General features: G+C 34.7%; 1 protein-coding gene and 1 pseudogene across 1 annotated transcript in view; both read left to right on the top strand.

The window, feature by feature from the left end:
- Positions 1-26,797, top strand: part of LOC124821400 (uncharacterized) — a 74,368-nt gene that overhangs the window by 10,463 nt on the left and 37,108 nt on the right. Inside the window, 12 exon segments of the mRNA XM_088104632.1 lie at positions 3,874-3,988; positions 9,086-9,952; positions 10,138-10,411; positions 10,488-10,924; positions 11,085-11,211; positions 11,291-11,415; positions 14,776-15,431; positions 15,535-15,652; positions 15,741-15,857; positions 16,088-16,179; positions 19,633-19,784; positions 22,292-22,347. Coding sequence (XP_087960758.1) covers positions 3,874-3,988; positions 9,086-9,952; positions 10,138-10,411; positions 10,488-10,924; positions 11,085-11,211; positions 11,291-11,415; positions 14,776-15,431; positions 15,535-15,652; positions 15,741-15,857; positions 16,088-16,179; positions 19,633-19,784; positions 22,292-22,347 — 3,136 coding nt within the window.
- LOC148206716 (5.8S ribosomal RNA) lies at positions 1,440-1,577 on the top strand (annotated as a pseudogene).

The raw sequence follows: 26,797 nt of genomic DNA, 5'->3' as shown, positions 1-26,797 counted from the left end.
TCACTAGAGAGGGTAGTCTCTTTCGACATATACAAGGTTTAGGTTCTTTCTACTAGTATGCTAGAATGTACAAAAACAATTTTCTTACAAAGTTTTTAGCTTTCAAAGAAAATTTGATAGAGTTTCAACACTTGCAAACGATAGCTATTCTTCTGGTCTTCTTCAAGGAGTGTATTTAAATAGTCTCATTTTCCTTTTTTGAATGTTTGGTAGCTTTGAAGTAATTTTGAATGTCTTCTTCTTCTTTTTATAGCCATACTTATCTTCTCTTGTTTCATACTTTTTTAGTTCAAAGAGTGTTAAAAGTGCACACTGTACCGTTTATTGCGGAGGGACCCGTTGTTACCTTGGTTTTCAACCAACCATGATGAGTGTCTTGCGGGAGGCTAGCTTTTGTCCCAATGCGCGTTTTCATGCACCAAGATTTTGACAATAGTCATTTTGGGGATACAAAGAGTGCATTCTAGCCCCTAAGTCTTAAAAAGCATGACTTTGAAAATTTCTCAAATCTTGACACCAAACATCGGGTAAACAGTGGGAGTAGCTATGGCTCTCTTAAGGTAGCGAAATGCCTCGTCTTCTAATTAGTAATGCACATGAATGGATTAATGAGATTCCCACTATCCTTGTCTACTATCTAGCGAAGCCACAAACAAGGGAACATGCTTGGCGGAATCAGCGGGGAAAGAATTCCTTGGTGTCAAGATTTGAGAAATTTTCAAAGTCATGGTTTTTGAGACTTAGGGACTGGAATGCACTCTTTTTATCCCCAAATTACTACTGTCAAAATCTTGGTGCAAGAAATTTGTCTTGTTGGTTGGTTTTCAAGCTAGCGAAGTTTGGTGTTGGGAGTTGTCTAGGTTGATGTTTGGTGGCAAGATTTGGGAAATTTTCAAAGTCATGATTTTTGAGACTTAGGGGTTGAAATGCACTCTTTATATCCCCAAATGATTACTGTCAATAATTTGTCGGATTGTACGACCCTTGTACTGGTGACGCTTCATTCAAATTTATGCCCTACCAGCTTTTGAAGGTAGGATAATGGCCTACCATGGTGGTGACGGGTGACGGAAAATTAGGGTTCGATTCCGGCAAAGGTAATCTAATCGGTGGACCCTACATTGTTTTTGGCGGAAAGCAAAGACGCTCTTACTGAGACCTTAGGTCAGGTGGGGCTACCCACTGAATTTAAGCATATCAATTAGCGGAGGAAAAGAAACGTGGTTGGTTGAAAACCAAGGTAACGACGGGGCCCCTGCGATAAACGTGGAAGAGCAACGCTCGAGACCAATCGCGACAGTGGGTACTCCAGCGAAGGTAATCTAATTGGTGGACCTTACAACGTTTTTGGCGGAAAGCAAAGACGCTCTTACTAAGTACCATTTTTATTCCATTTGAAGTGTTTTCCAATCCATAAGTCTCAAAAACCATGACTTCAAAATTTTTACTTGCATTGATGAAGAACATAGCGAAATGCGATACTTGGTGTGAATTGCAGAATCCCGTGAACCATTGAGTCTTTGAACGCAAGTTCCACCCGAAGCTATTAGGCTGAGGGCATGCATGCCTGGGTGTCACACATCGTCATCCCCATGCAAATGCACATTGGGGCGAAAGCTAGCCTCCCGTAGACACTCATTGTAGTTGGTCGAAGAGTGTTAAAAATGACGGGGGAGCCATACTTATCTCCTCTTGTTTCATACTTTTTTAGTTCAAAGAGTGTTAAAAATGCACACTGTACTGGGCAAATGGCTGAGCCCGAGTTGGCATATGTTTATGTTAGGATAGTAACTTTAGCTCGAATTCCAAGAGATGTTTGAATGAAGCTTGTAATTGGTTTGATTCTCTTTGGCAACAAATGATGAAGACATTCCTTGCATTGTAGAATTAAGCTTCAGGAATATATTTTAAGTTTGTTTGATCATCATCAATCTTTTACTATGACAAAGTGATAAAATTTACATGGTGCTATATCTCAGACGCGCGCTCATGATTTGTACAATGTCTATCAGACGCAGTTATTCCATGTTTTAAGTTTTGTTGTATTAAGCTCTTAATCAAAATTATAGGTTGTCAGCCACCTATGTCATATTAACATTCTCCTGTGTCTATTTCACATTTGAAAGGGATGTACAAATCCTGTTGTATCTCCAAATAGAAAGTTTAAAACACCCGATGTCTAATATTATTTTTTGTAATATAGTTGTTAGAAGTATGATTTAATTACATTAAATAGGGAGATATTATATGATTTTATAGCGAATTATTTTAAGGAATATTCCTAATATTTAATTTTATTTTGTTCCGTATTATTTTATCTCTTTTTTATTATAAATACGAGTACTCATGTGTTTAAGCAACACATTGAATTGATTATATTGGTTTCTCTATTCTCGACATGGTGTTGTACTGTATTTCCTAACTTGTTTTGTCGCTAATTCTTTTAACATGGTATCAAGATGCCAAAGAGAAAGGAACCTGAATCCATGCTTTCCCTGTGAGAATTCTGTACAAACCGTTCACATTGGATATTCTATTTAATGTACATTTTTTTCGGCCAATATTGTTTACCACTGATGTTTTTCAGCTAGGACTGTTTACTGCTAATGTTTTTCCAACAACTACTATTTATTACTGCTGATGTTTTCCTACAAGTGCAGTTTACTCTTGGGCCCTCTAACCCTTTTTAATGAGCTTGACTCATGATACATATGTTCTAGCTTGAGGGGCATGGTTAAAATTATGATTTGAAAGGACGAAACACATTAAAGATTGATTGTCACTTTGATATGAAGAAAGTCAGGTCCAAGGAACTTGTATGTACACAACACATGGAATTCATTATCTTTCTTTTTGGTTTCTCTTTTGTCATCGTCTGTGACTTGTTTTTTCAATACTCCTTTCAATAATGACAATTATAAGACATGGCTATAGATTTTGAAGATTTATAAGCCTCTCATTGCAATTTGGTCTTCTATCCATGATACTGAACATGACCAGAATTATAGTAAAAGTGTTAAAGGTGAAAAATAAATATTTTCTAAATATGTTTGAGTGATTATTGCACCCTGCAGAATGATATTATTTATATACAAGAGAATTAGAAAGAGGATGATTAATGCAATAAAAAAAGAAAGAAAAATTAAGATACCACCACTTTCTATGATGCATTGAACCTAGCTCTACCAATTACCAAGGCAACTTGGAAAAATAAACATTAAAGGAGTTCTTAGTCTTATTTCCGACACTCTACCTCTAGCTGAAGAGCAAATGATTTCATTCCGAGTATGAATACAATTCTTTCAAAAGCTGACTGCTTAATCCTATGGCAGAATATTTATGAGTTGATTTTGTGACCTATAGAAGTTGGTTTTCTAACCATTGTTTTTTTGTGGAGCTTGATTTTTTTTTAAATAGCAGGAAGTAACTTATTTTCTTGTAACAAGCTAAAGCTTAATAAGTTTCATCTTGATGTGGAGTGATTGAAATATATGGAATATCTGAAGATATTATCTAATAATATTAGAGTATGTTGGATGATATCGTAAGGAATATCCAAAGATATTACCTTGTAATATTTTAGAGTATCTTAAATGATGTCTTAAGATTTATTCTTCTTTTATATTTTGATTTACGTCCTTATTTAATAGGGTCTTTATGAATAGGAATGTCTTATAGGAACTCAATTTTCGAGAACATGAGTTATAGGCATATCATATCATGTATATAGGAATAAAATGTCCTATAATAATTTTGTATATTTTGTAATTAACTTACATTAAACGGACTCTGTTTTGCAGTTCACACAGTTTTTATTATCTTTTACATTTTATTTTTCTCCTTGTAACATTTACTATTGATTTGATATTGCAGGAATTGCATTTATTCCTTGAGCACAACAATGTCTGCCTTATCAGCTGCTTCTGACGTAACAGCTGAAGGATTCACTCTGTTAACATTTTTGGATGAGGTCTATATGATCTATAAGGTTATATCTTTTCTCTCTATTTAAGTCTAATGATATTTATTTTGTCGTATAGGTACGTGGATAAATTTGTTTTCAGAGTGGTATTAAATATTTCTTATGTATTGCTTAGTATTTTTCAAGTGATAAGGGAGCACTATTCTTTATTAAAGCAGTTAATGTTGGTGTTAATATTTTATTTTGATTTCTATTAAGATAAATTTAGGACAATGGAGATGTTGAGATATATAGGATAAATGTAAAATACCTGTAAAACATTTATTTATTTACTTCTTATTTAGTTGTGGGAAAGAGATTTTTTATGTCTGTAATGATATTCATTGAAAGTTATTGTATATTTCACTGTTTATGTTTTTGTATTGTAAGATTTTAAGACTTTGTTAGGACACAACCTCCTATATTGAAAGTCCATAAAGGAAGAAACAAGGGAAAAAAAAATCAGCTTTTTGTTTTAATTCAAACAGCAGTGAAATCTCTTAGTTAAGTTTTTGTTGTGTTGGGAAACTTTTATAAATATAGGTGTGTTTTCAGGTTTGGGGGGGAGGGAGAAAATTAGTTGATTAGTGGGAGGTTCCTGGATCCTTTAAGTGCCAAGGGTGTGTCTTTAAAGGAATTTTTGAAACTTCTTTACGCAATTCTCAGTTCCTTTGTTTGAGTTTCCTTTCCTTTTTTTGAGTTTCTAATCCAGTTTTTATAAACTGGTATCAGAGCTCGATTGGGGCTCTGTCAGTTAATACATATGGTGACTACTAGAATGATGGAATCAAGTGTGGAGACTTTGGAGAAAACCTTAGCCACAGGGATTCAGCTACAGGAAGGTTTTGAAGAAAGATTGCTTTCAAGATTATCCCTAAGGGATGTAGATTTGAAAGCCAGATTCTTACAACAAGATTCTCGCATAGGTTGGTTACAGAGGCTTGTGGAAAGATTTGTGCAAGAGGGAGGAGGGAAGAATGCAAGTGCGGAAAATACTGTGAACCAGAGGGTCTCAACTGTGTTTGCACAAGAGGAGTCAGTGGGTGAAGAGTTTTGTGGAATTTACAGATGTGATAAGTGGACGACATTGGATATTCCAGTTTTCGAGGGAGAATATGCTACTAGGTGGATAGGTAAAGTGGAAAGATATTTTCGACCGAGAGGTGTGCAAGAAGAGGGGAAAATGGAAGCTGTTATGGTGGCAATAGAAGGAATTGCCTTATCTTGGTTGCAGTGGTGGGAAATGTGCAATCCAAACCAATCTTGGGTTGTTTTCATGAATGCAATCAGTTTTGGTGGCAGAGCCTTTGGAATCGTTGTTGGCTCTGAAGCAGGAGAACTCTGTGAGTGAATTCATCATTCAATTTGAAAGGTTTGCTGGAGTTATTAAGGGATTGGAACAGCAGTATTTGATGAAGAATTTTTCTAATGGGCTGTGGGAAGAGATCAGAGCAGAATTGAAATTGTATAAAATAACAAATCTTTCGGAAATAATGAATGAAGCCCATGCTATTGAAAGGAAAAATTATAGACACAGGAGGGGACATGAATTTCCCTATTCAAAGAGGAACAAAGGAATTGATAACAGCATCTCCAAGATTAATGATAGCAGCTAATAAAGCACCACCCACAGATCATCGGCAGAAGCAAATTCTTTTTCTCAATCTGTTACCAGCAAGAGAAATAATGAGGAAAAGGCTAAAAATGATGGCCACAGCAAGGACAACTTTAAAAGGTTGACACAAGCAGAGCTCCAAGAAAAAATCAGAAAAGGAGAATGTTTTTGCTGTGATGAAAAATATAATGTGAATCAGGTTTGCAAGAACAAACAACTCAATGTGATGATGTTAATTGATGGGCAAGCGGAAGGAGAGCACGAAAATGGAGGAAGTTTCTATAATGGTTGAAATTTTCCAAGTTCAATCTTGAAGACAAGGTGAATCTTTATGGGCCGGGTATTGTTAGGACACAACCTCCTATTATGAAAGTCCTTAAAAGAAAAAACAAGGGAAATGGAAAATGCAGCTATTTGTTTTAATTCAAACGGCTGTGAAATCTTTAGTTGTTATCATTGTAGTTAGAATCGTACTATTCGAATCGAAATTCATTGAAAAAATTCTCCCCCAGCAATACATATCGTTTAATGAATCATATTGTAACCTGAATCATAGTATGAATCTCTGAATCAGATGTGAATAGTGTGATTTGTGATTTGGTTTTCGTTACATATGATTCATGATGAAGGAACAAAAACTGAAAAAATAAGACAGAAAGACAGGAAAAGAAACTCAACGAAGATGAAAGTTCAGTGGAAAAGATAAACAGCAAGAAAATAAATAGTGGAAAATCAAATAATAGAACAGCAGAAGACACAGTAAAAAGTAATTTGGAGAAGATGAATAGTGAGAAGGGAGAAGATGAAATCAGGAGAAGATGGGAAAGGATGAACAGAAAAGGGAGAGGAAATCAACCTATTAGAAGTTTAACCCATGAACAGTGAGAAGATGAGCGTCTGAGAAAGTGTTAATATATTTTTTTAGTTATTGTTTACTATTTTCTTTTATAAAATTTTTTCAATTTAAATTAGTATATATTTATTCTTATATTTTTTATACTACATTAGTCTATATTTAAGGATTTTTTTATTAAATTTATTTGAAAAGGAAATAAATTTGAATTTATATGCAACTTTTGTTATATTCTTTATTTTTCTATAAATAATAGTGATTGTTTAAGGGTTTTGTTTATTTTATCTTTTAAGTTATACAAGTTATGTACCTTAAGATTCAAAATAAGATTTGATTTGTGATTCAAATTCATGTAAAACAATTCACCGTTTGAATCTCGATTCAATAACCATGGTTGTTATGTTGGGAAACTTGTATAAATATAGGTGTGTTTTCAAGTTTGGGGAGGAGGGAGAAAATTAGTTGATTAGCGGGAGGTTCCTGGACCCTTGAAGTGCCAAGGGGTGTCTGTAAAGGAATTTCTGAAACTTCTTTACGCAATTCTCAATTCCTTTGTTTGAGTTTCCTTTCCTTTTTTTTTTTAGTTTCTGATCCAGTTTATATAAGACTTTTGTCTCAAAGCCAGTCTCGTTTTGCTCCCCAACATTCTACACTATTTTAACTGGTTGGATGCAGTATCTGCCTGATGGTAGGCCAACAATTAAGAGAGTCTGTTAAATCCTGGCTAGTTGAATGTCGCCAAAGGTTAGTTAGTGGTTTTGGAAACATGTTTAGATTAGTGTGATGGTTTATAGGTTCATTAGTTGCTATGTAGTTTCGTGATACATTTCTGTTTTATATTTGTCATTGTTTATTTCAGTACATTCTGTATAAATATGATATCAGTTCAGTGTTTTGAAGCTTTGATACTGAAAAGTTCTCCCAAAGGATTACTTTTCTTTTGCTAGTCTAAGTTATAATATGGTATCAAGAGCCTACTTGTTTGTTCTCTTTGCTCTGCGCTTTCCTTTCTGTCTGTGGCTGTCCATATGAGACTTATCATGCACATGCTCTTTAATGAAGGTTGGGTGTGAATTAGAAGAATGTGAAATTGGAAGTGATACCTTTTTTTAATAGACATGAGAGTACTGAGGCATCACTGTGTTGTTTGCCATCCCAAATGTGTTGGTACCACTAAGAACATCAATTATATGCAACACCTCAACATATCATTAACGAAAGAAGCAATTACACAAAATAGTGGGGGGGAACCTGGCCCACTAATCCCTAACCCTATGAAAGGGTAAATCAATCTATTCCTGAAAAACTTTGGACAAATAAAGCTAGGAGCATTATGCCACCAAGTGTAATCTTGTGATCAAGTACCAAACTTAGCATATTTAACGGCACATTGATTACCCTCTCTAAAAGTGTGCAAAATACGAGTGCATATAGTATTACTTTTACAAAACAATTCAACCATCTATTACAAAGATCCCAAGGAATGATTGAAGTGTAGGATCGATCTTGAAAAACAAGTTGGGAGTCACACTCAATCCAAAGATTAGTCCATCCTTTGGAGATTGCAAGGAGAACCTTTAGCCTCCCCATCAATATTACCTTTAAATCCAATGAAAAGGAGGAGGAAGCCAAAAAACAGGAACATAGGACATAATCTTCCTAGGATGTATGTCTACACCAAAACTTTTAAGAATAATGAGTTCTTGCCTTTGGACATTTTACAATGAGTATAACAATTCCCAGCCCAATTGACCTCAACACAAAGCATGTTTTGAATTCTCTCATTGGATAAATAATGATTATCAAAACAAATCTCATTCCTAGTTGTTCATATAGCTTTCATTACACCAAATAAAGAAGTATGTGTAACAGTCTCAGCTTAAATGCTCCAAGATATTTGCAAGAAACAAATAATGGAAGAGGCAGAATCAGCAGCAATGTGGCATTGGAAAGATTTGCTAAACTAGACCAGAGACGTTTCGCAAAGTTTCATCCAAAAAACAAGTGTTGCGTAGGTTGAGGAAAACGAAAATTATATGCAGTTGTAAGACTGAGTGCCTTGACAGAACCATTCCATCTATAAGCCCATCCTCTATCGTAAACTGAAATCAGACTAAACCAGAAATTGCAGCAGTGAGAACAAGATGTTTAGAACTATTAACATAGTGTTCAGACCTCAATCCATTTGATATAAAAGTATGCTACCTTAGCCTTCAATTTGCTGTGTTAGTGATCTGTTTGGAAGTTGCCTACGATGATGGCTAGGCATAAGGGGCACATACTTTGGAGGCTGGGTACTCAATTCCTCAGCAGTGAGGGGCCAAGAACAGTTGAAAATAGGCTCCTAGGTTGGGAATAACGATGTAAACTTGAATGAATATTAAAATCATGCAAGAAATTATATTTATAGGCTAAGCAATATGCTCACTTTCCTTAAGCAAGACAGTTTTTTAATTGCTAACTAAGAATCAGCTGTTCTTTTCAATAATTATGGTACAGTTAGTGCAGGACTGTGACAAAAGTGGTGTTTTTTCTTCAAAAATACATGGTTATTTTGCTTTCCTTTTACTTTCTTCAATAGAAAAGTTAATAATTGCAATCCTACATTATGTACATTAGCAAATCATGACTCAAGGATATTTTTCTCTATTGACAGGCTGTGACAGGTTTGTCTGCTGTGGTATGTTATCTGTTTAGTAGTAGCTCTGGTGATACTGGTTTCGTGTATCCTGAAATTATGAAACAAGAATCATTGTTTGCAGCACCTGATAGAAGTGAGACAACTACCACAAGGGCTTTATTGACAAATAATGTCTGCCCTTTTTTTATTGATGTGACTTGCAGATTCAAGTCTATGGAGATTGTTCTTCATAATTCTAGGACAAGTGATGGTTTAGAGAGTTTTGCCACTATTTTTCACTCTTTAACTGGCAACAAAATGGCTGTGCATAAGTTGCCTGAGCATGGAATTTGGATGTTGGTTCAAAACACAACTGTTGTAATATCTTGCGAAGAAGGGAAAATGGATCTCCTGACTGATTTATCAGGAATCCTTTCTTTCGTTTTTGAATATCAGAGTTCAATTGGAACCAACATAGATCATATTGTTCCTGAAAGTTTACTGCTGCAGTCTATTAATTGCTTACATGAAGTATCTCTTTCTGGTTTCTCGTTTACTTTGAGCTTGGGTCTTGTTCAAAATGCTCTATCTTCAGGTAATGCAGGAAAAACATTTGGTAGTTCTAATGGAAATTCTTCTTACTTTGTACGTGAAACTAATTTGACAGCCTTTGAAAGGTCAAGTAATCTATCTCCCCAATCAATTCTCAAAATGGGGTCTCCATCAAATACCTGTGTGCCAGCTTCAACAAATCACTGGTTACTAATAGATGTTGCAGTAACTAGTATATTCATAGGGAGATGCTCACTGAAAAGTGAACTGATTCAAGCACATAAACTGAACAAGCTTTTGTCTTTGCTTTCAATTGGAGGAGAATTTCATATTATATCCTGGGAGATTCAGGTAATTATTTAAGGAGCTAGAAAGGGAAATGTAATCTTGAAGGCATGTTCCTGCATCTTTTATTTGCGCTTTCTGTTATAAATTGAATGGCAGGGACTTTATCTTTTTTACAGATGAAGCTATTTTCTTTGTCAGGATTTAAGGCATACAACTTGTCATACTAAAATTTTAATGTTATTCAACAGGGTGGATTCTTTTTGCTTGAAACAACATCTTTACCAATGGCCATTGATAGCTATTCTTCATATCTTTGTTATATTGGGAATCTCACTTCTGATGCAAAGCTACCTAAAACTGGCACCAAGTGGGAACAGAATGTCAGAGAGAACTATACTTCACATGATGTTATTGATCGAGGAGCTATTAGCACTTCTCAACAAGCTGCAAGTAGATTGCCAGAAGCATGTGACTTTTCTTTGTCTCACTTTACTTTTGTTTTAGCACATGAAAATGAATCTGGTACATAACCTCTTCTCTAGTTTTGTTGTGTAACTGTATTTTTCTTTCCCAAATATAATACAATTCAGTGCTGCAGGTTGTATCCAAGAAATTGTAGTAGAGGTTGACATCCATATGAATTTTGCTTTGGCAATTACTGGGATGAAATTAACAATTGACCTTTCTCGTTTATCAATTCTATCTCAAACTATTCAGAGGAGAGTGGAAGATGAAGCAGCAATTCCACATTTTTCTTCTGTCACATCAAAAGATTTGTCACCTCTGCATGCTTCCGGAAATCCTCTTTCAGGATTTCAGAATTTTGGTCAATTGAACTCAATTAGTGATGCAAGTTGTTCAAAAAACACTCTTCCTATTCAGGTTATTAGTCATCAGAACCAAATTTTGAAAAACTTAAGAGCTTTCCTGTCGCTGGAGAGGCCAGATAATGGTGTTATGCTTTTTTCCCGGTGTTGGTTTGGCATTGGTTCTCTTTTAGGTTTTGATATCACACTTTCTATAGCTGAAATTCAGGTGAACTTTCTAATTATTCTTTATTTTTATTAAATATTCAGTTCATTGTCCCTGCTGCTTTGTTTTTCAATCAAATTTAGCGGCCTTTTGTCATTGCTGCGTGTACTGATACTAATGTTACATTTGTTCTAACTTATATTTTGTCATGACAATATGGCAGACAATTATGTCAATGTCCTCCTCACTCTCTGAGATATCTAGTCAGAATACAATAAAAAAATTGGAGAAAAATGATTGGTCTTCTAGCCATGAAGTTGACAATTGTTTGGAAGCAATGATTCCTGATGGTACTCAGGCTCAGCTATATGTTATCTGTTTATAGTCTTTCGTGAAATTTCAATTGTAATTAGCAATGATTGTGTGTAGGGGCAATTGTTGCTATCCAGGATGTCAACCAACACATGTATTTTACAGTTGAAGGTGAAGAAAAGACTTTCAGAGTAGGTGGTGTCATTCATTATTCTCTGGTAGGAGAAAGGGCTCTTTTCAGGGTAAGAATTATGTTTAAAATATCTTTCTATTTTCTTTTAATTCATTTTTCAATCTTCTGTTCTATCTCTTAGTTGCTATAAATTTTGCAGATCTTCCTATTTCAATTATAATAATATATTATAATTTTGCCATCTCAAAATTTAAAAAGAATAATATATTTCTTTCTATATTTCAATAATGAGGTCATTGGACCTATATATACGTGAGCCTGGTGTTTATTTTCGTAAATATAGAGTTAATTTTAAGGAAGCAAATCTCTGTAATTATGGGATTGTTTTTAAATACATAATCCTAGTTTTAATAGCAAGATACACTTGTAATAAAGATTTAAAATATGGCAAGGATAAAATAGCAAGTTAAATACTAAGATTTTGTCAATGTTTCTGTTGTTGCTAGTTGACTTACGTACTCCCCTATTTTGTTGGGGTCCTTGGATTCTAACATATACAAACTCTGCTCTTTAGCAATTAAAATGATCTTCCTTGTGATAAAGTCCTGAAAGACATGGTAAGGGAAGAAAAACACTAGTAAAAGTTCAAGTCTTTTGTAAGGATTTGTATAGAGATAAGACTATTGGTCAGTGTTGGGACATATAAAACACCCTTTAATTTAATAAATGATTCTAACATTATATTCCTGATTCACCATATGTATGCTATCACCATTTACAAATGTAATGAGTTGTTTTCTATTTGTTTTAATGTATGAATTGAAAAAATAGGAAACAATCATTTGATGAATGGTTCTTGAATCAACTATCCAAACACCCTAAGATACTTGCCCAACTGTATTGAATGAATTCTTATCTTTGATGGACTTAATTGTTCATTTATTGTTTTCAAACGATCAAGCTCCTACTTATAGGGTCTCGTTTCAAGTTTTCGTGGAGGTAGAATAGTGGGTTGATTTGTTTTTCATGCTCTAAGGTAGTATTGCTTGTCCGTTTTTGTTATGTTCCTTTGTTTCCTTCTATTCACTCCAATAACACCAGACATGGTTTTGGAAGGTTAAGTTTATTACAATCTTAAAAAAAGTAAAGGAGATCATATATTGTTCATTTAATAGTCAACATCAACAGGAGTGAAAATGCTGTGTATGTAGAATTGTTCTAAATTTTATGATGCCTTTTTTCAAATTGAAAATAGAATTGACCATATTTTTACCTTATTTTGGTTGGAATCTATTAACTTCGTCAAGCTTTTCTTGTGATAAAACATTCCTCAAATCAAATTGTTCTAATTCCAAGCAATAAACGTTGAGGATTACAAAACAAATTAGGCTTGGTTGGCTGGCTGGCATGCTATGAATTTGACAGGACAAGGTAGCATTTTCAGCTCGCCCTGCCTAACCCGTTTACATATTTAAAATTTTTTTATATTATATGTAGAATATTAAAATTGACTTTCAAAAATCAAATAAAAAAAAGACTAATTTACGATTACAATTTTGTGTGTTGCCTGAAGGATGCAAACAAGCAATGACATTTAATTTAAATCATGAACACTTTTAAATTAAGTTTCAGTATTGATTATAATCGAGTTATTTGACTAGTAAAAGCAACCATCCTTTCAATTCATCCAATTAGAGATAGTAATTAACTAGTTAAAGATTCAAAAAATATTCACCATGTTAAAATGATTAGTAAGAAACAAGTCAAAAGGGGCACTACCGTGGTACCATGTTGACAAGAGAGAAAACGAGAAGAAATATAATGAATTTCATGGGTGGTACACATGAAAATTCTTAATTTGATGAAAAAGAAATGACAAGGAACAAAATCACTATGTTATGATGGAAAATATATTTTAAAATATTTCCCAATCAAATTGAGTCAATACACAAATAGGTCCCTGAAAGATGAGTGTGTCGGTTGATAGATCCCTAATTAAAATTTTCATGTAAATGAGTTATTGAAAAATTCATTTGCCTGCATTGAACTAGAACATTAATGTGGTTCAATTTCAAGTAGGTGTTTTTTGAAATAATCTATTTTCATCGAGAGGATGGAGTTGGAAAACAAACTCTAAATAATGAATGCTTCCACTCTTGCTTGTGAACTACAATGTAGGTTGTTATAAGAAAGTGAGTTTAAGTTTAACTCATCCTTGTAAAGGATGACTTGTAAGGCGAGGTTTGCCTCACATGTACACTATTAATTGGTTTATTTGTAATTGATATGAGATCTCCAACACATCCTCTGTCACGTCGAGGCATGGACATCTTGTATGTGGGACTAGATATTTGTGGGTAGTTCGATAGTAGGTAGTACGATATGCCTAAGAAATTTTGCTAGGATAGATTCCAATATAGTGTAGTAAGTATCGTATGACTCAAGATACAAATTAAACAATACGAATAGTAAGGTGTATCATTTTTGCTTCCGAATCATACTCGAATTGTACTATACAAGTGTGAATCGAATGAATCGTGATTTGAGATACGGATCTACCCTCAATGTGAAACCCTAATTTTTTTTGCTTTTTTTTTGTGCCTTGAAACTTTTTAATGTTGGTCTCTGTTTGCGGTGCCTCTTGCTACCTCGCGGTGTAGTCCTTCCCAGGGACGAAGGAGAAGAAGCTAACAGACCTTGTGGCGGCGACTCAAAGCAATGGCGATTCTTTGGGTCTCAAGGCATCAACGTGGCTGCCATGACCTGACCTTTTGCGTTTGTGGTTAAAGAGAGACAAGCTAGGGTGTCTGAGTGGGTTGAAAATAGAGATGTTTTTAACCTAAAAGTTTAGCCCATTTAAAGCTATCAAAAGCCAATTACTAAAGTAACTCTCTAAAGTTGTAGCACACCCAAAAGGAAAAAAGGTGATTATCAAAACCGTCATTGCACACAAAAAAGTTATTCTTTTGGAGTCAAATATATATGAACCCATTTATTTATTTATTTTTCATTATACAAAGGAGGTGGGTTATAAAACCTATCTCAATCCAATAATTATAATATTAACTTAATTTATTACTATATAATCACTCTTTTTTAATGTAATTATTATTATTAATTACATTTTTACATGTTTGTATGTCTTGTATGTTATATTTTTTAAATGTTTATGAATCATAGGATTCACTATACTAAACATAAGCTCTGTGATACATGATATGATTCACGATTTAGCTACCATCCTCTAATACTATATTAGAAAGTCAATTTAAACTTAACTTATTCTTCCAAAACCAGCTTATAAGAGGAGATTTGTCCTACTTATACTATATATTGACCTTATTTCATGGATGTGGAATCTCCAATAGTTTTATTTTTTTCTGCTGTGTCTTTTAGCTAAATTTCATGTATTTTTTTTCTAGTATCATGATGTGTACATAGCAAATGTGTTAACTAAGCTTTTCCACAGGTCAAACATATTCCTCAAAGGGGGTGGAATTCTACAGTTTTGTGGTTTTCCTTTATATCATTGTTTGCTAAGAATGATATGGGTGTTCCGTTGAGATTAAATTTTCGACCAGGATCGTGTTTTGTTGACATCTGTTGTGCTAATGATGGAGGATGTGCACTATGGAGAGCCAATCCTGCTCAGGGCGAAAATGATGTAGGATTCATTGACTCAGAGGTTAACAATCAATCCTTCAAGAGGACTTTCTACCTTGTGAACAAAAAGAACGACTCTGCTATTGCTTTTGTAGATGGTGCTTTAGAGTTTGTCAAGAAGCCTGGAAATCCAATCAAGTTCAAAATTTTTAATGATATTACTGCTGCTCATAGTGCTTCGGAGATAGCTAGTTATCCTAGAATGGCTACGGAAACTACTCTATACACAGATGAAGAAAGTACTTCCTGGCAGGGTGGAAAACTTCCTTGTATTGATATTAAAGTTGAAAAAGTTTCTCTGAATATTGTTCATGAACTTTCAGATACGGAGTATCTCTTCCCTCTCATTTGCTTGCTCCTGAACAGTACACAACTCAATATACAAACATTAGCAAAGAAATCCAGGGTCATTGGCACATCATGTGCAGAAGCGCATTATTTTGATGTTGAAAGAAACTTATGGTTAGTTTAAATTCTCATTTGAAATGTTCACTCCTGTACACAGTTTTTACACATTTAAATTGAACTACATTCGTGATATTACTTAATTTTTTTAAAAATTTAGGGGAGAACTTCTCCGTCCTGTGGAAATTTGCCTTTTTTACCGATCTAACATGGAAGCTCAGCTTTCAGAAAATAGATCTCATGCTGTGCCTGTTAATTACTTCTGCAGAATGAAAGAGGTTGTTAGAGTTATATCTGTCTTTTGTTTCTTCATTTTCATTTTGACATTATATCTTCATTTCTAAAATTTATTGATCATCTGGACAGCTGGATGTTTTCTTGAATGAGAATTCATTGGACGTGCTTCTCTTTTTGATTGGGAAATTGAATCTATCTGGTCCTTACTCACTCCGAAACTCCATCATTCAAGCTAACTGCTGCAAGGTTCTAGCTATGGTGCTTCAACTTGTTTTTACCATTATTTAGAAACAAGTGAACCTAATAAATGATCTTTCATTTTCAATTTTTTCTTAAGCTCGTAATTCTTGGCGTGAGATTCTCTTTTTTTATATCTGGTTTACCTTATGCCAAATAAAATAATGTTTTAGGCTCTTCCAAATTAGTGGTGCAATTGATATAATTATGATCTACTAATAATAATTGCTAGATGGCAGGTGGAAAATGAAACAGGCTTAAATCTTCATGTTCACTTTGACCAGCAAAGTATTATAATACCCAGAAAGCAATCTGCGTCTATTCTATTAAGGTATGCAATTATCTGTTTCCTTGTAGATTGTCATATTCGTTTGATTTTTGCTTTAGATAATATTTCATTGTATTATTTTAAGTACATATCCAGGAGATTTAATTACATTCCATTATTAGGAGGATTAATAGGCTGACAATATATTTTATATTTGTTGTACAACATTGTTTCCTCCTTCAACGAACAAGGAATAATTCATGAATCTTCGTGGGTGAAACTGTCATGGCAAAATGGGGTGGAAAATGAAAAATTGGGTGTCTTATAAATGTAGGTTGAGCATCTATTCTCCATAAAAATGTACCAAAACAATATTGGGAGGAAAGTATCCTTACCGCTACCTATTTGGTTAGACATCTACCCTTCAAAACTCTAAACAATAACAGCTTCATCCAACTACTCTCCAAATTCCTCTTAGAATTTAGGATAACAAATTATCTTATACATCGAGTCTTTGACTATGTATCCTTTGTCCATGTTCATTTTATTCACTAGGGGAAACATGATCCTTAGGCCGATTGAGTGGCATGTTTATTGGTTACTCTTCTACCCAAGAGGGATACAAATGTTACCACCCTCCAACAAAATGATTCCTTGTGTCTTGTGATGTGACCTATGATGAAAATACACGATATTTTCAACCTTATCATTAGGGGAAAGCCCATGCATTGAAGATAAGGATAATTCATTCTTACTAAAAAACTGTCTCCCAAAATTAAGTTTGGTTGGAGATCTCATATGTACTAGAGATAAGGTCAATTTATAGTATATAAGTGGATGCAAATCTCACCATACAAGCTGATTTTGTGGGGTTGAGTTAGACTTAAAGTCTGTTTCTTAATATGGTATTAGAGTCATGGATTAAAGCCTATCGTCGTGAGATCTGTTGTTTGTTGGGCCTATTTTGCCATTTGTTATCAGGAGATTTGTTGTTTCTTGGGTCTATTGTGCCACCTATTATCGAGTCACTATCAAAATACCCATTAATATTTAGTCTCACTATCAAGATGTATCTATCTCAATGTGAGGGGAGTGTGTTGGAGATTCCACATCGACTAGAGATAAGGTGAGAGTATAGTACATAAGTAGGTTCCAACCTCACTTTACAAGCTGATTTTGTGGGATTGAATTAGGCTTAAAGTCCACTTCTTAACAAGTCCCATCAATACTCCACCAATTATTATGTCTATTACTTAACTTATATGGAAGAATCCTATGAAGGTTGAAATGGTTACTCTAGAAAAGGATAAAAGTAGGGAGTTGGCGGATCTACCTACATGAAAAAATCTTGTTGGTTATTCACTACTAAAAACAAGGTAGATGAGACATTAGAAAGGTATTAGGCAAGGTTAGTAACTTAGGGATATTCTCAAACATATGGGATTGACTATCTTGAACTTTTTTACTTGTTGCAAAAATGAAAACTATTAGAACTTTGTTGTCTCTAGCAGCTAACCGTGGATGAAGTTTCAAGCAATTTGATGTCACAAATGGCTTTTTGCATGGCATTCTTGAGGAACAAATTTACATGGAGGTCACACGTCGAGTTAAAATCGAGGGAAAGGTGTGTAGACTATGAAAGGAACTCTATGTATTGAAACAATCTCCTAGAGCATGATTTGACAGGTTTACTATTGTAATGAAGAAGATCGGGTACAAGCAAAGTCATGGTGACCATACACTATATATTAAGAATTTAGCTTCAGGAGAATTTATTATTACACTAATTTTCAATATAAATGATTTAATTGTTACAAAAAAATGTTTGATAACAAAATTTGAAATTAAGGAGTTATGCATGTTGAAATATTTATTGGGTATGGAAATGGCTCATTCCCATCATGGTCTTTTCATCTCTTGACAAAACTATGTGTTGGATTTATTGAGTGAAACTGGTAAATTTGGATGTAAACCTGTAGAATCACAAACTTGGTAAATCAATTGAAGATACTGTTGTGGATAGACAATCTTATCAAAGATTGGTTGGGAAATTCATCTACATCTCTCACACTAGGCTTGACATTGCCAATGTTGTAGGGGTTGTAATTTAGTCCATGCATAATCCGAAGGAGACTCATTTGAGAGTTATTTATCACATTCTACAGTAATTGAAAGGAACTTCTAGAAATGGAATTCCATTTACAATGGGGAATGAGATGATGCTAGAAGAGCACACAAATGTTGACCATGCAGGTTCTATGGATGAGAAAAGATCGACCTCCGGATATTGCACTTTTCTTAAAGGAAATTTAGTCACTTTAGGAGCAAGAAACAAAATATTGTGGTGAGATGAATTGTAGAGGCAGAGTTTAGAGCAATGGCCTTGAGAATTTGTGAAATTTTATGGTTAAAGTTAATTTTAAAAGACCTAAAGATTGATTGGAAGAAGCCTATGAGATTATATTGTGATAACAAGTCAGCAATAAATATTATGCATAATACAAAACATGATAGAACTAAGCATGTTGAAGTAGACAAACACTTCATAAAGGAAAAACTGAAAAATGGGACAATATGTATACCATTTGTATCCTCTAGAAAACTTGCAGATGTATTGACATCCACTCACCATCGAGGGAGTATTAGAATTCCTTAGTTTATGCTGCAGATAATATTTCCTTGTATAGTTTTAATTATATAATTAGGAGATTTAATTTCATTCTGTAATCGGGAGGATTAATAGGCTAACAACATGTTTTATATTTATTATACAGGAACGTTGATCCTAAATTATAGGGATAAGTTACATCCATCATAAATTAAGATTTTTTGTTATTAAGTCTTTGTATTTTATTTAAGAGCAATTGCTCCTCTATGAATAATATCAATCGATGTTCTTATGCTACACTCATTCCCACATTTGTTTAATTACTTTTTTATGCATAACATGTTCTTGATTGATTTCCGTGAGAGAGTATTAGCTCTATATCATTTGACTGGAAGTTTGGCCCTTCGATCCAAGATCTTAAGTTTTTCTTCGGTGTGGTTGCTCTTGATAAAATTGTGTTCATATTTTGTGTTTCTTTGATTTTATGATAATATTCAGGAAGGATCTCATATTTCTTTTCTCATTTGTACACCTCTTGCTATTCCCACAGTTATTTAATTAATTTTTTTATGCATAGCATGTTCTTGATTGATTTTCATGAGTGAGTATTAGCTCTATCATTTGACTGGAAATTTGGCCATTCGGTTCAAGATCTTGAGTTTTGCTTCAGTGAGGTTGCTCTTGATAAAATTGTGTTCATATTTTGTTTCTTTGATTTTATGATAATGTTTTGGAAGGATCTCATATGTCTTTTCTCATTTGTACACCTCTTTCTATTTTAAGTGTATGATTGTTCCATGTAATAGTTAATGCTTATTAATATTTGTTATTCAAGAGAATGTTCTTAATGTTGATTGTTGGATACTGGTATTTTTTATGATTGTGAATTTGTTATTTTTACGTAACAGGGAGGTTTCTAATTTCAAAAATCAAGATTCAGAAGCAACTTCTATTTCTATCCAACTTACTGATCTTGGTTCATTTGCAACTTCTTCTAATAATGTCTTACTTTCACGAACACAAACTCTTGCTTGGAGAACTCGGATAATGTCTACAAAAGGTTTTTCTTTACTACATTCTTTATCATGCTATATTGTTAAAGTGACATTACCTATATCGGTCTCCAGTAAAATTAAATACAGACATTTTTTCATTACTATTACAATGTTGTTTCTAGCCATCTTAGTATTTGAACTACATTTCTAAAGCAGTGTGTTGGCTTCTGTAACATTCCAATTTAGTAATATAAAACTACTAAAATGAACATTACATGGATAATGATATAACAAGCACTACAGATTTACTATGAATAAAATTCTTCACCTGAAAAATGAAAGTACAACCTAAACTGCAAGCCTCACTTCCAACCTCCTGCTGAGTCAACTAAAAGATCATATCCCTAAGATCACACCATTAAGGTGATCATCGCAAAAGAGAAACAACACACAACATACAACACAAAACAAGGGTCAGCTAGATTTAAAAAGAATTCATACATTGATATATCATACCACATATACATAAGTATTCATGCAAAATAAACTAGTTCAAAACATCCTAACATGTTATGACTTAGACTTGACTGTTCGGACTTAGAATGATTGTCGAGCTATGACGGGTTGTGCAGTCGTGGTGACTTCTACTGCTTTGCAAAGCCATTGCCAATGGGTTTCACCCTACCACACTCAAGAGGTTAGTCTGTTCCGGGCCTTGGAGCATACTGGAAGCCTCCAAGACTAAGACCTCCTACTACTCCTCACGACATGGATCAATCCTCTCTATGTGAGAATGAAAGACCATTGGAGTTTCAGGATAAACCCCAAGATTGAGCTCCTGCATTCATTCTAAAGAGCATTCACTTTGGAACTTACTTTGAAACCACATACTTTCACTTTAAATCACAACTCTGGGCACCACCATGTAACCTCTCTGTGAGGATCATGGAATTACGTCCATCAACCATAATTTCAATACATACATAACCTTAAGAATCAAACATTATGTATTTCAATTCATACTCCACAACAAGTAGTAGAAACCAATATTCAAACATTCACATACAATGTACACACTTTAAGAAAACATAAAATCTTTGTTAAAAATATGATATTTTCGCTCAGCGCATACCATTTGTTATCCGAATAAAACTGACAGTGCTCCCAGACCTCAACAATTCGCTCAGCACATACCATTCGCTATCCGAATAAAACTGACAGTGCTCCCAGACCTCAACAATTCTCGCAACGCATATCATTCGCTAAGCTAAAGTCCTTTGACAGAAAATCCACCTCTACCACCACTCATTGATCGAATTCACTCTCTCAGCGAGTCTGCATAATTCTGCAGCACCAAATCTGCAGAATTACGTAACCTATACCAAATTTACCAATTCTAACTATTTTTCCCAACTTCTAACTCTCCTAGAACGTGTTATACACTCAATTAAACATGAACAAGTGTTTCTAAACCTCACTACCAACATTCTAAAGTGATTACTAACTTATTCCCCCTTCAAAACACCAAATTTCTCAACCTAGGGACCCAAATATCATTCTACTACTTTTGTTACATTTGTAAGCAATTTAGTGACTCAAACAAGTCACATTTGACTTACTTATGCTGTCCCAACAGACCAATTGAGCATCTAACCTCAAATTCTCATTTTCACTATCTCACTTAAAATGACTTATTTCAAAGCAAAATTATTCCAATTCAAGACTAACCAACCTCATCACAGACTTGTAACCCCTCCTTATCATCAAGATAGATCCAATCATCAATCAAAACAGTTTAGAACTTCAATTCATTAATTCACACCCAAAAACCATCACATTTCATCATACTCGTACACCACAAAATCATGATTTCAGCTCATAATAATTCAAAAATCATCTTCTCTACAAACCTACTCCAGTAATTACAGAATTCAGAGAATTTACTAGCTTCCCTTACCTCTAGACCAACTGCCAAACTCTAAAAAACGTTCTGCCGATTACTTAAACCACAAGGAATACCTAGACGAACTTGCTCTATTGAAGAAACTAATCGGATAGAATGGTAGACCTTGACACCGTGATCGTCTCGGCATCTCCTGATTGTGAAACAGATGACTTGAGATCAAGAACTCTTAGAGAGAAGGTAGAAAACTCTAGAAAAGTGATTTCTAGAGAGATGATACGTTTTAAAATAATGAAACTCGTTTATAACAAAACTGTTTATAATAAAACCGTTTAATATTAAAATAATCGAGTCTTACTATTTTTAGACTACCATCACTTCTAAAAAACAATTTTTTGGGGTTTTAAAAGCTTCGGCGAAATATTAATTTTGTTACTATATCTTAATCATTTACGACATGTAATATAAATGCGATTATCTTACCATGATGGAGAATTATAAATTTTATTAATTCATCAATAATAACATGGAGTTTCTTAAGCATGGATGGAGGTAGTGAGTAGTTAAGGATGTTTTATGTTCTACATGTGGTTTATTTATTGCTGTGCATATTTGAGAGTGTAAAATCAGCATAGACTGTCCTTATTGTTTTCATTATTCAATGCACAGGTTCAACAACTTTCCCCGGGCCAATATTTGTGGTTAGCATTACCAGAAATTCAGAGGTATCTACAATGTCACTGTTGCATATAATTTCTTCCACATTTAAGTTGGATTGATATAACTTTTAAAGGGAATACATAGAATTAAATAGTTAAGGTTTAATATCTATTTTGGTCCCTCGGTCTGTAGGGTGTGTTCAAAGTTGTCTTTCTTTTTTTCAAAAGTTCACTAACGTCCTATATTTTGCAAAAATGGTTCACGTAAGTCCTTTTTGCTTACAGCGTTAAAAAGGCTAACGACAGACTTGCTTCGCTGGCAAAAACTTGATGACGTGTACAATTATTATTGACGTGACACTGTGAGGTCATTTGATGCACGAAACCCATTCTCCTCACAAGTGCCGCCATCAACCTACATCCAAAATAGAACCAGAAACTCATTTACATCGCGAGGACCGAATCATAGTGCAATGGTGTTCTCCTTTGCGCAACAATCGCGCCGCCGTTGTGAATACCTGAATCGTGCTTCCACGGCAATTCGTGGTAGAACCTCCAGTTGCAGAGAAAGCCCTTGTCCATTCTGCAATTATGAAACTCTAATTTTGGGTGGAAAGGGATTTGCCGCGTAGCATCTTCTCATTGGCCTCAAATGACCTCACAGTGCCACGTCAACAATAATTGTACATGTCATCAAGTTTTTGCCAGTAGAGCAAGTCTGCCATTAGTCTTTTTAACGTCGTAAGCAAAAAAGACTAACGTGAACCGTTTTCGTAAAATATAGGACGTTAGTGAACTTTTGAAAAAAAGGAGGACAACTTTGAACACACCCTACAAACCGAGGGACCAAAATAAGTATTAAACCAATAATTAAATAGCATGAAAAATAATAGATCATTGTAACCAGAATTAATTACAAATTGAATATATAATATTCGATAATTAAATTTTATTTTATTTATAAATTTATTAATTCATTAAAAAATTTTAATAGTATATATATTAAGGCGGATGCTCGGGCGTATTAGATGAAGCAAATAGAGAGAATGAACTGAAGGTATTTTATTAACATCACACACCGAATCATGAGGTTGAAATCCAATAACTTGGCTCAATGATTTGCAAATCCCAGCTTGTCTATAGCTTGCATCTGACAATATGTGGAGAATAAAACTTAGGTAATTGACTCAGGTGCTTCTTGCTACATATTTGGTAATACTTATTTCTCATGCTTTTCTTTTCCAGAAATTCCTCATTTGATAACCTTAGCCAATGGTCCTAAATATGTAGTTGGTTGAGACTACTCATACCTTAATGCTTAGTGTCAATATATTGATCCATCATTAGGGCCATGTTGTCTTAACTATTGTTTCCTTATTAACAAAATGACATCCTCTTCTCCTAAGAATAAAGATCCTTGTTCCATTCTTTTTTCAAATGATACTCTCTTTCATGTTTCTTCCCACATGTTTGGTTTTTTGTTTTGTTCAAGATTTATCTTCAGGAATATAAACTCTTTGCCTGCATTGTTAAATGTGTCTTCTTGTGTTATTCTTGGCTTCAAAAAGGGTATCGTTGTTACTCTTTAAAACAAGCAGTGTTACATGTTTGCTAATGTGATATTCTTTCAACATGCTCCTTTCTTCTCTTTGTTTATCCAAGATGTTTCTTATGTGCAAGTCTATACCATTAGTTGAGTCTGTTATTCCTCGTGCTCCTGACAATTCCAACCTTGATCAAAAACCTCCTAAACCATCACTACCTTCTCATAAGACCTACCAACATAGGATGCAAATGACTAGTCTAATTCTCTACGGTAAATCCTCTTCATCAAGTTCTTCTCAATTGTCACATAATGTTAGGGGCTGGAAAGTAATATGAGAGAAAGAGGTATAGGAGAGAGAGAGAAGGGGACTGAACAGTACAGGGCGGGGAGTTAGTTGGCCGAGTAGTAGACAAGAAGGGACGACCAGGCCGGACGGTAGAAGGCGGGGAGCTAGTTGGCCGAGCGGTAGACAAGGAGGGACGACCAGGCCGAACGGTAGAAGGCCGGGAGCTAGTTGGCCGAGCGATAGACAAGGAGGGATGACTAGGCCGAATGGTAGAAGGCGGGGAGTTAGTTGGCCGAGCGGTAGACAAGGAGGGACAACCAGGCCGCACGGTAGAAGGCGGGGAGCTAGTTGGCCGAGCGGTAGACAAGGAGGGACGACCAGGCCGAACGGTAGAAGGCCGGGAGCTAGTTGGTCGAGCGATAGACAAGGAGGGACGACCAGGCCGAACGGTAGAAGGCGGGGAGTTAGTTGGCCGAGCGGTAGACAAGGAGGGACGACCAGGTCAAACGGTAGAAGGCGGAGAGCTAGTTGGCCGAGCGGTACACTAGGGAGGACGACCAGGCCGAACGGTTGGGAACAGCGAGGAAGCATCCTAACTGCCACAACAGTTAGGATGGACGGGAAATTAAGTAAAGTAATAAGAGATATTTTGAGAAGATATTCAGCAGAGGATAATTAGAGTAACAAAGCCATATTTTAGTATATTATTCAGTATAAGTTAATTATAGTAAATAAGGCTAAATATATTCGTATCAGATAATTATAGGATTATTTTATACTATTCAGTATCTTTTGGGCAGGAATTAATTAGTATAAATAAGGGGGAAGATTAGGGTTAAGGGTATGCTTTTCAATATTGAGTTTTGTAAGAGAGGTTATGCTCTCAGGTAACTGACGGAAATCCTGCTCCCAGTTATTGTTTATTTCTTTCAGTTGTTTTTCCATTTAATAAAAGAGATTTATTCAACTATTTGTCATCGTTCATTGTTCGTGAGTGTGTGAGAGGTTGTACTAGGCTAGTTTACGTACTCAGGTACGTAACATAATACCACAAATCCTATTAATGATGATTTAGCTCGACCTATTTCCCTTTGAAAAGGTACTTGTTCACTTGTAATCCATATCCAATTTATGATTTTCTTAGCTATCACAGGTTGTCTACTTGTTATTGTTCTATTATATCATTTGTGTCTTCTATATCTATTTCCAAAACTTTGAATGAAGCATTTGATCAGCATGGATGGCGACAAGCCTTGATTACAGAGATGCAAACACTCAATCAAAATAACAAATGGGTTGTCGATGGGTCTATGCCATTAAAGTAACCCATAACATCAATTTTTTAATTGCTAAATATATTGCCATAACCATATATATGTCCTTGATTATATAGTCTGATCCATTATGCAGTCATTGGTGGAATCGACCTTAGCTATGTGGGAAGTAGATGATGCTTAGCATAGTTGATCCTCAAATAATGATCAATAATTTGAACAGTTGAAAATAGGGCTGATTTTATTATTCTCAATAATTAAAAAATACATTATCATATCTTCTATTTGTAATAATCTAATTCTCCTAAAAAGGGAAACTAGGTAAACAAAATAAAATAGAAGATTATATATCTATTTTCTCTAATTAGGAAGATTCTAAAGATATCTTCTTTAATTACAACACTCCCCCTCAAGTTGGTATATGAATATCAATCATTCCCAATTTTCCTACAACATCTTGAAATCTACCCGGAGGAAGCCCTCTTGTAAAAATATTTGCTATTTGAAGATCTGTAGGAACATGAGTTGTAATCACAAAGCCTCTGTCATGATTATCTTTGATGAAATGTCTGTCAATCTCAATGTGTTTGGTTCTGTCATGTTGTTCTGGATTATAGGCTACGCTTATGGCAGACTTATTGTCACAGTGTAGTTGCACCGGGTTCTCCACTTTGACTTTAAGATCACCCTAAATAATTTTCATCCAGAGTCCTTCACACATTCCTTGAGCAAGAGATCGAAATTCAACTTTTGCACTACAACAGGATACTCTATCTTGCTTTTTGCTTCTCCATGTTACCATCTCTCCAACAAACACACAATACCCAGAAGTAGATTTTCTGTCAGTAATAGAACCTGCATAGTCAACATCAATATATATCTTCATAGTCAATGTGTCTTCCCTTTTGAATAATAGCCCCTTTCCTGGACTTGACTTCAAGTATTGGAGAATTTTGTCAATTGCTTGCATGTGTCTCTCTCTTGGATCATGCATAAATTGGCTCACTACACTAACTGCATAAGCAATGTCTGGTCTTGTGTGTGATAGATAAATCAATTTTCCTACCAATTTTTGATATTGGGCCTTCTCTACGGCAACACTTTCTTCACTTCCATTTCTATGATTCTGTTCTATAGGAACTGTTGAGGGTTTACATCCCAGTTATCCTCGTTTCTTTGAGGAGATCAAGTACATATTTCTTTTGGGAGATGAAAATCCCGTTCTTGGAGTAGGCAACCTCTATTCCAAGAAAATATTTGTGTTTTCCTAGGTCTTTCATTTCAAATTGAGCTGCCAATTTATCTTTTAATGCTAATTTTTCAATTTCATCATCTCCTGCAATAATCATATCATCCACATAGACAAACAATAGAGTGAGTTTACTTGTAGAAGAGTGCTTTATGAATAAA

Source organism: Vigna umbellata, chromosome 1, assembly GCF_029865625.1.
Source record: "Vigna umbellata cultivar VRB3 chromosome 1, Vumbellata_1.0, whole genome shotgun sequence".
In the NCBI taxonomy this organism is placed as follows: Eukaryota; Viridiplantae; Streptophyta; class Magnoliopsida; order Fabales; family Fabaceae; genus Vigna; species Vigna umbellata.
The sequence above is the reverse complement of the archived record's forward strand: the minus strand, read 5'-3'. Positions and strand labels throughout refer to the sequence as shown.